This window comes from Ustilago hordei (genome assembly GCF_900519145.1).
Source record: "Ustilago hordei strain Uho2 genome assembly, contig: UHO2_contig_01, whole genome shotgun sequence".
NCBI lineage: Eukaryota > Fungi > Basidiomycota > Ustilaginomycetes > Ustilaginales > Ustilaginaceae > Ustilago > Ustilago hordei.
This window is the reverse complement of record NW_024545270.1, coordinates 1,288,399-1,302,792: the sequence shown is the minus strand read 5'-3', so window position 1 is coordinate 1,302,792 and position 14,394 is coordinate 1,288,399. Positions and strand designations below refer to the sequence as shown.

Here is a 14,394-nt window from a genome sequence, read left to right as displayed (position 1 = left end):
ATCCTGTCCTCATATGACCATGGACCCAACAGCTGCATTGACACCTACACAGTACAGGAGCAAGGTGAGGAGGAACAGCTTGTCATGGGCCTGAATGTTCAAGAAGCAGGAGGGTCACTGGTTCATATGGAAGGGGCACAGGTATTGGAGATCTAGTCAATACCAGTGGAGAGCATGGTTGTAGTGCAGTCTCCATGGAGACCATGGACTTCCATGAACTCACATGCAAAGGAGGACTGGGCCCATATGCGAGGAGGGTCAGGCACAGCCACAAAGAGGACCAAGCTCAAGGAGCATGCAGACAGTTACCACTCAGGGGCTTGAGAGACAAGAGTCAAAGGAACTGTCACCAGTCAAAGGAGAAGGAGCAGTGTATAGGAAACTGGCAAGCAGGTCTTGAGGAGGAGGAGCAGTGTCAAAGGAGTCGACACCACTCAGGAGGCACAGGGGTGCCAAACAAGCAGGATAGCAAGGAGGAGGAGCAGTGTTGAAGGAGTCGACACAAAGGCACAGGGATGCCAAGCAAAGCAGGATAGCTCAAGGAGGACAGGAGTGGTGCTAGAGGGGCCCCCTGTACAGTACTCGATGAAGAAGGTACTCTCTGGAGAGAGAGCAAGAGCAGAGTCACTGGCGATGCTGTGAAGAGGTATATAACCATACTTTCTCATCATCAAAGGTCGAGTGGATCCTCATCCACTCTACACCCATCATAACTAGTTATCACTTCAGCATAAGTATATATTAGTTTCAGTCAGCATAGCAGCAATCTATCAAGGTTGCTCCTCCTTGTAGTGCATGTGTTGTATCACCACTACCTGACGTCTGAAGGTGGTTCATAGCAAACCAGTGGTCCAGATTAAGATAGAACCGAAGGCAGTAGTCCACTGTGGTCTGGGGATCACTCCAAGCATCAGTCAACACACTGGACACTCATGTTGACGCCACCAACCTTATCACCAACACCATCAACCTCATCATCATCAACACTCACACCAGACCTTGGTGTCATCATAACCTTCGTATTGATATTGATCATATGCTGCTGAGTTGGTGAGGCAGTGATTTTCACTCCCTTGGATGAACAGGTGTCTCGGAAGGTAGTGGACCATAGTTTGCCCTGGTCCACACGAACCTCTTTGAGTCCATGATCGGGGATAAGTGTGGTGGTCCTTGAGGTGTGGCAACATGTACCTCCTTGAGCCACCACATTGCCTCCTGGGACACCCCACCTTTGCTTGCAAGACCACACACCCAGATCATGTCAGAGAAAGCATCATGAATGATGAGCACATATGCTAACTTAGTATTACCATGTAGCAGACCCATCACATCCATTGAGACCAAATCAAGTGGTTTTTCAATGTGGCAAGGGTGGGCAACATTGTGTGCAATAGCTTTGCTTTGTACACAGACATTGCAAAGGACACCAGACTGAGTAGTGGGGTTCACTGGAATGTTGTGAGCATGAGTCACTGCATGTGTGTGCATGATTGATTCATGGCTAGCATGGCCTAACCTCTGGTGCCATAGATCTGCTTTGTTGCAGGACTCAGGTGGATGTACTGTGCTAGCTGTTGTCATAGCAAAGGCAAGGGAGACAGCAGGTTCAGGCATGCTGTTGTCCCATATGATCATGGCAGCTGCAGGGTAACTGTCCCTGCTGGTTGGCACACAGATTGTACAGCCATGCTTGTCCTGGACAGTGACTAGCTCATTCTCGAAGGTCACCATGCCTTGAGCTTGCATGACCAACTTTGTGCCAATGAGGTTTGTCATGAGGTCAGGTACAAGTAGGCAGTTCCAATAGGTCATTTGTTCCCAGCAACACATCTTGGCATTGTAGCTCAAAAGGCTCACTGACCTGCCCATCTTTGTGGCAGAAAGTTTGCCACTGTCAGCAGTGGTGATGTTGACCAATTTCTCTACATCTTTCCAACCTTTCCCAAAACAGAGGAAATTGACCATGATACACAATGCACCCAAGTCAAATACAAACAGCACAAAGTGGGGTGGAAGATTGATTGGTGCCAGCTCAACTTCTGTGAAGAATGTCAGGGCTGGTGCCATATCCTATTCCTCCCAGGGGTCCTCAAGTGGTAACACAATGCATGTGTTGGTGTGGCCCTTGGGAGGCACCTTAGTTCTATTGCACTTCCATCAGCTATGGGCAACGTCATCAGGACAGTCATTGGCTCTGTGGCCAAGTTTGCCGCATTCCCAGCAGTTGATGAGTGTAGTGTCAGAGGTTGTGTGCCTGAAACCTGAGATCTGTAGTAAGACTGCTCCTATTACAGTTCCTGTCGAGATATGTGATTGTATATGTGGTATTACGATTCTCATTGAGTTATGCTGTAGTGATGTCCTTATGACCTTACTTGCTCAAATCTGTGATTGGGGTTGTGCTATTGCAGATTTCGACTGACCACTGTGGACACTCATCCAGAGGTAGCTTGGCACAATCAATAACAATATGAACTGTACTGACACCAAGGTCTGGTGTGAGTATGAATGCTTGGTGGCATTGACACAAGTGTCCAGTGTGTCGACTTATTGCTTGAGGTGATCCCTGGGCTGCAGTGGACTACTGCCTTCAGTTCTATCTTGAATCCAGACCACTGGTTGCTATGAACCGCCTTCAGACATCAGTGAGTGGTGATACAACACATGCACTACAATGAGAGGCAATCTACTTGATTGCGACTATACTGACTGAAACTAATATGTACTTATGCTTGAAGTATAACTAGTTGATATTGTGTAGAGTGGATGAGGATCCACTCATTCACCTATGATGAGAAAGTATGATTATATACCTCTTTGCAGTGTTGCTGGTGACACTGCTCAGGCTCTCTCTCCAGAGGATATCTTCTTTGTCAAGTACTGTGCAGGAGTCCCTGTAACATCCCCTCTGTCCTTACCTGAGCTGTATGTTGACCTCTTTGACACAGCTCTTCCTCCTCATGACCTGTATGCTGGTGTCAGTGACACAGCTCTCCTTCCTCCTACCAGTGACTGTTCTCCTGACTCTTATCTTGTGGACCCCTGAGTGGTAACCAGCTGCATGTTTCTGAGCTTGGTCCCCATCTTGGCAGAGCTTGGTCCTCCTCACATGTGAATTTGTTGTATGAACATCCTTGTCACTGATCTCCATGGAATCTGCTATATGACCTCTCCTACTACTGATCTCAGTGGGATTTGTGATATCATCCTTGTTTGTGCAGATCTTGATGGGATCTGTCATAGAACTGTTTCTACTATAGATCTCAATGAATTCTGCTGCAAATCCCACAATCTGCCTGATTCCTCAATTCCTGCACTCCCTTCATATGAGTTGATGGATCTTCTTACTTCTTGCGCATCCAGGCCTATGAAATGTAGCTGCTCGCAGGGCGATCAGCTCAATTTCCTCAGATGTGGGGTGTAAATGGATGGGAGCACTCTCAGTGGCGAGCTCATAGCATTGGCATAGAACATCAGCAACACTTGTAGCAGTCTAATCTTTTCCATTAAGTTGTTCATGCAATATAAACACTGAATTGAAAAGAGCATTTCTGTCTGAGGGAAGAGCATGCTTGAGCATCCAGTAACAATGGTCGGGCATCCAGGGGTCTTGCAGATAGGCATGTAACTCTGATACATGTGCTTCCCACTTGGTAAGGAAGTTGTACACATGGCTCCTGACTTGGTCCCAGCACAAGGCATAGGTGGCTGTGAGGAGCTTGTACTCTTTAGCAGCAGAGTGTACCATGCATTTCTTCATTGCCCAGTCAAATAGGTCCATGGCAATGGTTACCAGTTGGTCACTGTGTTTGGCAAAACACTCTGTATGCAGCCTGTCAGAGAAGCTGTGCATGATGATTGAGCTGAGCATGGAGTCAGCATCCTTGAATTTTGTCACCTTTCTATTGAGAATGTTTTGGGTGAAAAGTACTATGGCTAGCATTGCAAGCATCTTGTGACACCATGCATGCAGCAAAACTGATCTTGGGTCAAGGAGACCTTTCTTGTCCCATCTCATTTTGTCATTCAGGCTGCAGAGTACCTTCAGGTGGTGGTTGGTGATGGTATTGAGTTTGGGGGTGGGCCCCAGCATAGCTTCATGACAAACCAAGTGATGAATGAAGTTGTTCAAGGCAGAGACAGAGGTATCACCTCTAGTTGATGTGGGTGCTTCATTCTTAACCACATGGTGGTATTGCATGGTATCACTGGCAGGAACCATTGGGCCTTCAATTTTAAGGTCAAGGATGTGATCTGCATTCCATTCCCTTTTTGCAATAAAGAGGTTAACTCTGATTTGCATCTGCCTGCCAAGTTCAACTTGGCTGGTGAATGGACCAAGATCATGCATTCTGTAATAAAGCTCACTAACACACTCAATCATGATGGAGAGAGGTGAGATAATTTGCTTTCTGTCACCAGTAACAGCAAATTCAAATAGTTCCCCCTCCTTCCAAGCATTTGGTGTACCATAGACCTCATCAGTCATCACCTGATTGAACTGATTTTGGAGGATCTTTGGCAGCTGTGGTAGGAGATTGGAGTGACAAAGTCATTGTAGAGGGAGTAGTTTATGTCGGACATCATTGAAGGTGAGTTCAAGGATGAGGTAGGGCTTTGAGTTGGGCTCATAACCTGAGAAATAGTGGATCACACGGGTCCCAATGACTGGTGATCAGTGAGAGTCTGAGCACAATGTCACTGCTGTTTTAAGACAGAAACATGTATACTCAATTGACTGAGGAAAGAATGTGGTGGGAGCCTTGAGCTCCCCACTTGATATATATACAAATGAGTGGTACTTGCCAAATGTGGGTAGATCCTACTTAATGACGAGCTATGACAACGAGCGGGACCATGTTGTACCCGATTCTCGATCTCCGATCAGACTGTCCTTCACCCACATCAACCAATATCATCATATTGGTTCGTCATTCTCAATATGAAAGCCTGTGACGAAGACAAGGCACTCAGATGAAAATTTACAAGGAACACATGTTAGCAACACTGTATGACTTGCTCAGTCGTCCTGAGGAGGCTTAACAGCTATAGCCAACGAATGTTGACCAGCCGTCGAAGCCGCCATGATACGCCAAGCACCCGGTTGACCAGGCATTGCAATCGCCGTAGGTGTATTTTTGCTCTGGTCTCCGCCCGCCTCTTCCGCAGGGTGTCCCAACGCATCGTCTGAAGTAGTTCCCCACGAGTACAAAGTTCCATCTGCTGCCAGTGCCAAGGTGAATCGCATACCGGCGCTGATAGCGACGATCTTTGTTTTGCCGTCTTTGGTCTTGGCCGACTTGGGAGCCCAAGAGGGTGGTGCGGGGAACGGAACAAGAGTAGGCTCGCGCACCACAATGGGGTTTGAAGCAGAAGTGCCCTTCATCGCTGGGTGGTCAGCAGGCAGACCAAGCTTGCCCTCGTCGCTGTCACCGCAAATGAAGACTTCCCCATTGGCAAGCAGGAAAGCAGTATGGAAGTTGCCTCCGACGATCTGGACAACCTCGGCGCCATTATGACGGACAGGGCTGAGCGCAGCAATAGTGTGAGGAGTTGCGACCTTGGCTGCCTTCAAACCAGTACCAGTCTGACCCTTTGTGTTGAGACCCCATCCGACGACCTTGCCGCTCTTCTCCACGGCGAAGCCATTCGTGAGGCCGCAAAAGATGCGCCTGCAATCTGCGAGACCAGTGAGGGTGGTCGGTGTCAAGTCGCAGTCCTTAGGAGGCTCGCCCTTGGAGAACTTCTGGGCGACTTTGCGCGGATTTGAGCTTCGTCCAAGTTGGTAGCAAGTGTTGGTTCCCCAAGAGTAGACCTTGCCGGTGAGGCTGAGAGCGAGGAAGTGATTCTCTCCTGCTGCAACGGCTGCGAAGTGCTCGTGCTCGATCCCTGGCAATGCGATGGGCCACCACTGCTCCCTGTTGCGCCCAGGAAGATCCGAATCGGCGAAGCAGACACGTCCCTCGCCATCCTTGAAGTAACCCCAGGATCGCAAACGACCCTGGTCATCGAGTGCGGCACCAGCGGCATCAGCTGACGCAACACGTGTCGCACGGTACTTCTCGACAGTGCCCTCCTTTCGGTCGATAGGGTTGATGCCCTTGCCGGTTGGTGAGATGCCTTCGACGGGAGCAAAATTGAAGTACGACTCTTCAGCGTCAGCAGCATTGCCTCGGTGCTTTCGTCCAAGAGTACCATAGTCCTCGGCACCAGAAGTCAGGATACGACCAAGACTGTCGATCATGACCGAGTGCATTCCACCGCCAACAACAACTTCGATTCCGCCCTCGCCAAAGTTGCCATCATCAATCTGAAGCGAGATCTCTTTGTTACCGAATGGCTTGGGCTTGTTGAGCTTGTTTGGCTTGTCATCTTCGGGAGGTCCGACGCCGAATTGGCCTGCGTCACCGGATCCCCAGACAAAGAGCTTGCGTGGCAAAACTGCACCCTTTCCACTGGTGGACTGACTGCCAACGCTCACCTCTACAGCAATGCCCTCGGCCACATCACCAGCATGAACGGGCTGGGTGGGTCGTGGCAGAGAGTTGATTGGACCAGCAGGAGTTGGTGCGCGTCGTGTACGTTTGGCTGGACGAGCCGTTCCATCAGCCATCTCTACGTCGCTTGCGGGCTCAGCAGAAGCACCACGTTCCTTGATGAGTCGCTTCTTGACATCTGGCAAAGGAGCAGCAGTGTCTTTGGCCTCTACTTCGACGTCATCATCTTGAAGCTCGTCCTCTTCCTCGTCACCCTCCTTGGCTCGCTTCTGTCCACGCTTTGCGCCATTCGTCTGGGCTGCTTTCGTTGTGGTTGCTTTCGCCTTTGATGCGCCATTGGCAGCAGGCTTCTTGGCTGAGGCTTTCGAAGCTGGCTTGGAGGCGGGCTTTTCCGCTTTGGATGATACTGCGATTACAAGCAATGAACACAAGAGTGTCAGCCATTGGTTCTCCTAGTAAAGCTGAGCCACGTGTAGGACGTGTTTGCCTGATTCTTACCTTTTGGCGCCATGCTGTGTATAAATGCCTATCTAGCGAAGCGCCGATCGTATCGAGTCGTGCTGGATATGTGTGCAGGTGGCTGTGTGATACGACATGCAGTTCGACAACGTCCAGATCATGCGCAGAAGTGTATTTGATGAAGGTTAGCTCCTGGCTGAGTCTGGAATCGGCTTCAACTTCATCGAAAAATTGTGCCTGTGGTGTGTGATGCTGGAGATTGCGATCCAGTGCGACGCCAAAGGATGACGCGGGGCCGATCTGATCGGAGATCAGGCAGAGCCAATCCAGTTAGATGACCAATCTGATCAGAGATTGAGCCAAGCCGATCTCACCAGAGATCGGGTGCAACACAGTCCCGCTCATTGTCATGGTAGATCATTAAGTAGGAGTACTCCCACCTTTGGCATGTGCCACTCACATGTATATACAGTACACATATAAACTGTCCCATAATTTTACATGTCACCATACATCACTCTAATGCTCAATAGCTATAAGTTGTATTGCCACACTGTCTGATATCATCTGAAAGCCCTGCTTCTTCTCTCCAAGACTGTGTAATTGATATTGACATTGACTAAAAAAATTGTGCTATGAAGAAGAGCCAAATTTTATTTTATTGTGGGACAGTTTATGGAGCATGCTCCCAAATAGTGACACCACTCCATTCCTGACCTTGTGGGCTTTTGACTACAATGAAACTTGCAATGTAACTTGGTGGGCACCTTCATACACATTGAAAGTAGTGATGTGGAAAGTTTCAGCTCAATCAGATGACTGTGAGCAATCTGGCAGCACTTCCAGTCTGACACCATCATATCTATACCATCATGCCAATAACCACCCCAGAGAGGTGCTGATTGGCACTCTTTCACACCCAAAAATGGTGAATCTATCCATTCAGTTGTAGAACAACTTGGTATGAGCAAGTCTACAGTGAATCACAACAGCAAAAGCACCTCTGCTGATGTTCCAAAGTCAAAGGGGGGCCAGCTGAGAAAACTTCAGCCTCATCATGTTCACTTCCTGGATCACTATTTCAAGCTCAATTCAACCTCCACAGTCAGGAAAGCATGTCATGCACTGCAGGAGATGTTTCAAATCAAAGCATGCCCAATGACAGTAAGAAAAGCACTTCATTACTGTTGTTACAAAGCACAAAGGTTAGTGAAAAAACCGAAGCTACTCAAGAGACATTGCAAAGCCCATTTCAAATTTGCTAATGAGCACAAGGACATGACTGTTGAGGATTGGAAGAATGTGGTATGGTCTGATGAGATGAAGATCAACTTCTTTGGACTGGATGGTAAGCAGTTCTGTTGGATTAAGAATGCCAGCTTCAACAGTAAGCTTGTCAGGCCAACTGTCAAGTTCAGCAGTGGCTCCATCATGATCTGGGGCTGTATGACATGGGAAGGGGTCAGAGGTATGCACTTGGTGCTGGGTTCAATGAATTCAGACCAATACATTGATATCTTGAATGACAAGCTTTTAAAAACAATCTCAGATTTGTGGCTTCAGCATGCATACCCCAACATCATGTTTCAGCAAGACAATGGCCTGAAACACATGTTGAAGAAGACAATAACATGGTTGGAAAGTAATAGCATTAAGGTTATGCAATGGCCAGTGCAGTCACCAGACTTGAACCCAATTGAACACCTCTGGCACCATCTCAAAATGCAACTTTCACAGTATAGTATGATTACAAAGTCCAGGGATGAACTGCTCAAGAGATGTGAAGCTGAATGGAAAGTGATCACTCCAGAGACATGTGTCAGCGGTTGCATGCCTGAAACCTGAGATCGGTAGTAGTATCAATACTATTACCGATTCTGTCGAGTTATGTGACAGCACTTGTGGTATTGTAATTCTTTTATGAGCTATGCAGTAGAGCCATCTCTATTACTTTTCTCGCTTGAATCTGTAGTTGTGTTAATGCTATTGCAGATTTCGACTGACCACTGTTGGACACTCCATCCAGAGGTAGCTCAGCATGATCAATAACTATGTGAACTTGCTGATGACACCAAAGGTCTGGTGAATATGGTTTGGTGGCATCGACATGAGTGTCCAGTGTGTCGACTAATGCTTGAGGTGATCCCTGGACTGCAGTGGACAACTGCCTTCAGTTCTATCGATATCAGGACCGCTGGTTTGCTAAGAACCGCCTTCAGACATCAGGGAACAGTGATACAACACATGTGCTTTGATGAGGAGCAATCTATTGATTGCAACTTATGCTGACTGAAAACTAATGAGTACTTATGTTTCTAAAGTATTGACTAGTTGTATGGTGAGTAGAGTGGATGAGAATCCACTTGACCATTAGTGACGAGAAGGTGTGGCTTTTATACCTCTTCGCAGTGTCACCCGCATCACTGCTCCTGCTCTCTCTCCAGAAAGTACCTTCTGCATCGAGTACCTCACAGGAGTCTCCAATGAGGCTCCTCCTCATTTCGCTGTCTGTCTGTCTTTCCTGAGCTGTGCTGACTCCATTGACACTGCTCCTCCTCTTTATGTCTTCCTCACTGGTTTCTCTTACACTGCTCTCCTCCCTTTGACCAGTGACAGTCCCCCTTTATTCCTATCTTGTGTGCCCCTGAGTGGTAACCAGCTGCATGCTCCTGAGCTCGGTCCCCTCTTGGCAGCGCTTGGTCCCACTACTTGCATGTGAAGCTTCACCACACTATCATCCTTACCACTGATCTCTGCAGAATCTGTGATAGGATCTTTCCTACTACTGATCCTGGTGGAATCCACCATACCCTTTCTTCTATCACCAATCTCAGTGTGATCCATAGTACCATCCTCTCTCATGCCAATCTTGTCATCATAGTACTATCCTTCCTTTTGCCAATCTCAGTGAGATCTGTCATAGGACTTGCACTACTACCAATCTCAGTGAAGTCTGTCTCAAATCCCATGATCCACCTGATCCCTTGATCCCTGCACTCCCTTCATATGAACTTGACAGATCTTCTGGCTTCTGCACATCCATTCCCATGACAACATGTAGGACACTAATAGAGAGCATGCCAGACCGCATCAAGGCAGTTCTGAAGGCCAAAGGAGGGAATACAAAGTACTAAGGTGTTCTTGAGGAGTGCTCCATAAACTGTCCCACAATAAAATAAAATTTGGCTCTTCTTCATAGCACAATTTTTTTAGTCAATGTCAATATCAATTACACAGTCTTGGAGAGAAGAAGCATGGCTTTCAGATGATATCAGACAGTGTGGCAATACAACTTATAGCTATTGAGCATTAGAGTGATGTATGGTGACATGTAAAATCTTGGGACAGTTTATGTGCATGCTGTATACAAAGGTGCAGTACATGCCAAAATGTGGTAGCACTCCTACTTCATGATCCAGCTTGACAATGAATGGGACTGTGTTGTACCCAATCATTGTGTGGATCTTCTCCTCTGTGTCCCAATTACATTTGATGTCAGCGTGTATCATCATATTGGATCGTGTCCCGCAGCAGAAACACGTGTTTCTAAAAACACTCGAAATTTGATACCCCCTAAAGATGACTCTGGACGACAGAGCTGTGGAGTGTGGTGCATCGGTACAACATCGGTGTCGTGCCGCGATTTTTCGCCGGCAGCTACGATAACCGCGCATTGCACCGTTGATTATTCTTGTCGATATTGCCGAGCACGCTGAGTGTTGCATTCCTTTGCCCGCAACCCTCATCTCCTTCCGGGATACGACAACCTTTCATCGTGTGGCCGGGCTGCCGTCGGATGGCCCGCTGCATTGTCAGAAGGTCTACCACACATGTCGGCACCTCCGAGTGGATCGGATCAGCAGATTCCTTCGTTACCGCACACCATGTCGGAACCGGTCCGATCGATCAGCTCAGACAGCGCGACACAGCCAAGCTTGCTGAATCCAGGAATGGCTACCAACCCTACTTCTGGTCTGACGCTGCTCGAGCCTCCGAAGCCGTGTGGCTCCAAAACTTCATCCAGCATCTTTCAGGACACTACAGATTCACCTGCTCCCGACTTGACGAACCGGATTGATGACGCCATGCAGCCAATCAACAAGACACATGCCAAGGTTCACGACATGTCTTCGTTGCCGCACGCACACTCCTCCGATCAGTCGTCCAATTCTCTCAGCTCACCCTGCTTCGTTCATTCCTACTTAGACCGCGGCGTTGCTCTTGGAGAAAGCCTCAAGAAGCAGCGTCGGCAGCTTGCTCGACAGCGCCGATCCAAGAGCTCGCGTCAAATATCGCAAAATGATGTCGCTTCTGCTGATGACGACTCGACTCCTCAAAGCCAGCTTATGCACGCTCAGCCCACTTCTCAGGAAAGGAAAGCTTCTTCGTCTTCGGAATCACCTCAGGCTTTGAGCTCTCAATCGCGATCTGGTCTGATCTCGACGGACAGGGCGCAGGCTCTAGCGACGGAAGACGAGTCCTTGTCAAGCTCAGATGCAACGTCGACCTATATCAAGCGCCGAACAGAGCGTGCATCAGCTCGGGTCCGCATTCGCACCAGCTCGGATGATGATGACGACGACGATGATGATCGCGACGCCGACAACGTCGCTCACCAGCCTTTATCCGATCAAGATTCTTCTTACGGATCATCGTACTCATATTCGACAGATGAGGAAGATTCTGACAAGGTTCGATCTCTCACCCGCCAATTGGCGGAGACTGCTGTGGGTGTGCGTGAAATGAGCAAGCAGCTCGGACGCGCCAGGGTCAAGTCAACCATCCAGTCGGTCATGATCATCACAAAAGCTAGAGACAATCATCTCATCAAGCTAACTCGGGAGCTCGCCATCTGGCTCATGACCACACCCCGCAATGGCAAGGATACCGGTCTCATCGTATACGTCGATTCGCAGCTTCGACAGTCGAAACGTTTCGATGCTGAGGGCATCCGCAGAGATTATCCGCAGCTCTTTGACTCCAGACCAAAGAGGACTCCGAGCTTATCGTCCTCCTTCTCGTCTACATCCGGCCACGATAACAACGGCCCTTTCAACAGGACCGAGGGCGGCAACCAGCTGCGATTCTGGAACGCTGACATGTGCTCGCGCTCGCCACATCTCTTCGACTTTGTCGTCACCCTTGGCGGCGACGGTACTGTTTTATTCTGTTCCTGGCTTTTCCAGCGTATCGTTCCTCCAGTCTTGCCATTTGCACTTGGATCGCTCGGCTTCTTGACCAACTTCGATTTCAAAGCGTACAGAGAGGTCATGAAGTCGGCCTTGGATGATGGTATTCGTGTCAATCTTCGCATGCGTTTCACAGCCACCGTCTACCGTGCCACGTTGCCCACTTCCAGCTCAGCCGACCGTCATCGTCGGCAAGCCATCAAGTCGGGCAAGACGGGCGAGATCATTCTCAATTCGGTCAAAAACTGTGGTTGGAATGCCATCGAGTCTCCAAACCCCGAGCAGGGACATTCAGGTCACAGGCCACGCTCACCCACTCGGCCCGACGAAGAAGTTGAAGTGCCTTCGATGGAGAAAACGTCAAAGAAGAAAGGCAAGAAGGGCAAGAAGTGCCGAGACAAGGAGATCATGTGCTTCAGCACACGTCCTGTCGAGACATTCGAGGTGCTCAACGATCTCGTTGTCGATCGAGGGCCTAGCCCCTACGTCAGTCTACTCGAAGTGTTCGGTGACGAACACCACATGACAACCGCACAAGCAGACGGTCTGTGCATTTCCACACCTACAGGCTCAACTGCCTACTCGCTGTCAGCAGGTGGCAGTCTGGTGCATCCGGAGATCCCAGCCATCTTGATCACACCCATCTGCCCCCACACACTCTCGTTCAGACCGATGCTTCTGCCCGATAGCATGGAGCTGCGCATCGCTGTGCCGTACAACTCACGAAGTACCGCATGGGCAAGTTTCGACGGTCGTGGACGTGTGGAGCTCAAGCAAGGTGATCACATCAAGGTCACAGCAAGTCAATACCCCTTCCCCACGGTGTGCGCCGAGAACCAATCGACAGACTGGTTCTCCAGCATTTCGCGCACACTCAAATGGAACGAACGACAAAGACAAAAGTCGTTCGTTGTTGTCGAAGAGGGCGCTGACCCCGACTCGGGCAACAACCAAGAGAAGGGTAAGGACAGCGCTTCCGACGCTTCTCCGAACAAGATGTTTGCCAAGCACGGACACAATGGGGACCAGGACAGCAGTAGTGATGACGATGAGGACAGCAGTGATGAAGATGATGATGACGAAAAGGGAAAGGACAAGGAGGATGAGGACGCGGAGAAGTTCGATATTGACGACACCAGTACGACTGTTACTCGCAGCAACAGTCCCAACTCGCATGGTGATGGCCACGTACGAAGACGATCGGGACAGAGCACAGCTCGACACGCAAATGGCGCTCCGAGACGCAGTAGCGGTCCTTCGCTATTGAGCAGCTCGTTGCCTCGTCTCACATCCATTGCCAACGCCTTTGGTCCCAAGCCAGGAGAAGGACATAGCAGTGGTCATGGTCATGCCAAGGAGGGAACATCGTCAACAGCTTCGTCCAATCCGGGCTCTCTTCTCAATAGCCCCGACCGTTTCGGCTTGCAAGGACCCCCTAATCCACCCAAGGCCATTAGCGAGCGCCATTTAGCTAATGCCGACTTCCGTCTCGACGGAGTGCGTGTCCTTTCATCATCGAGTGTTCCAATTGTGGGCTCCTCGTCCTCGAAAGGTGCTGGATCAGGTTCGGGATCGGCACCACGCGCAGCTCGCACGACCGAATGTGGACGCAGTTGGAGCTCGCGAGACAAGCCAATGACTCCCTCTTCTGCCTTGGCCCGAGAGGAAACTCCTCAAGGGCTCCGTTTCGATTCGGTGAAGGAGGTCGGAAGGCGAAGCATAGAGCAGAATTCCGACAGATACGATCGATCCAGCAACAATGACACTGGAGGCACAGCGCTGGTGGTGTATGGTGAGGATGAAAGCGATTCAGATTCGACCACGGGCGCTGGACACTAGAACTAGGCAGATCTGCCGATCCATCAGGAACGTCTGGAATCTACATTCTCTCCACACCGGCTCTGATTCTCTGTGATTGTGTGTGCGCCTCATTTGAGGCTTTGGAGACTGTGGCCATTCGCGGGCTCGCGTTGTCGCACGTCCTAAGGAAAGCTGACATCAAGCTCGGCGACCAGGAAACCCGAATGCCAGTGCGCCCTCCGTTATGCTGTGTCTGAGGGTCTCCATCACAGGCCGGTCTTCTCTGGCTTCCGGCACCCGAGTGATCGGGGGTACCCCGATGATACACTGGTTCGGCACCGTCAGAAGCAAGGTGGTTCCAAGCGAGCGGGAAGGCATGAAAGCAAACAAGTTTCTATATATTGACAGCATCGTCCTCCGCGCGCGCGTTTTTCCGAACCATCAATTCA

At 49.6% G+C, this 14,394-nt stretch overlaps 4 protein-coding genes across 4 annotated transcripts; 2 read left to right on the top strand and 2 right to left on the bottom strand.

Annotated features, from left to right (window-relative positions):
- Positions 1-833: 833 nt before the first annotated feature.
- UHO2_00398 (uncharacterized protein) lies at positions 834-1,830 on the bottom strand (the record flags this gene model as incomplete). Its single annotated transcript, XM_041557018.1, is given in 3 exon segments — positions 834-891; positions 924-1,234; positions 1,252-1,830. The coding sequence occupies 3 exon segments, from the start codon at positions 1,828-1,830 to the stop codon at positions 834-836; spliced, it is 948 nt and encodes a 315-aa protein (XP_041412952.1).
- Positions 1,831-5,020: 3,190 nt separating this feature from the next.
- On the bottom strand, positions 5,021-7,008 carry UHO2_00397 (uncharacterized protein; the record flags this gene model as incomplete). The annotated part of the gene is made up of 2 exons (XM_041557017.1): positions 5,021-6,903; positions 6,996-7,008. 2 exons carry the CDS (start codon positions 7,006-7,008, stop codon positions 5,021-5,023), a joined length of 1,896 nt encoding a protein of 631 aa, XP_041412951.1.
- A 630-nt stretch (positions 7,009-7,638) lies between these two features.
- Positions 7,639-8,801, top strand: UHO2_00396 (putative transposase; the record flags this gene model as incomplete). The annotated part of the gene is made up of 2 exons (XM_041557016.1): positions 7,639-7,777; positions 7,903-8,801. 2 exons carry the CDS (start codon positions 7,639-7,641, stop codon positions 8,799-8,801), a joined length of 1,038 nt encoding a protein of 345 aa, XP_041412950.1.
- A 2,039-nt stretch (positions 8,802-10,840) lies between these two features.
- On the top strand, positions 10,841-13,984 carry UHO2_00395 (uncharacterized protein; the record flags this gene model as incomplete). The annotated part of the gene is made up of 1 exon (XM_041557015.1): positions 10,841-13,984. The coding sequence occupies one exon, from the start codon at positions 10,841-10,843 to the stop codon at positions 13,982-13,984; it is 3,144 nt and encodes a 1,047-aa protein (XP_041412949.1).
- Between the last annotated feature and the right edge of the window lie 410 nt (positions 13,985-14,394).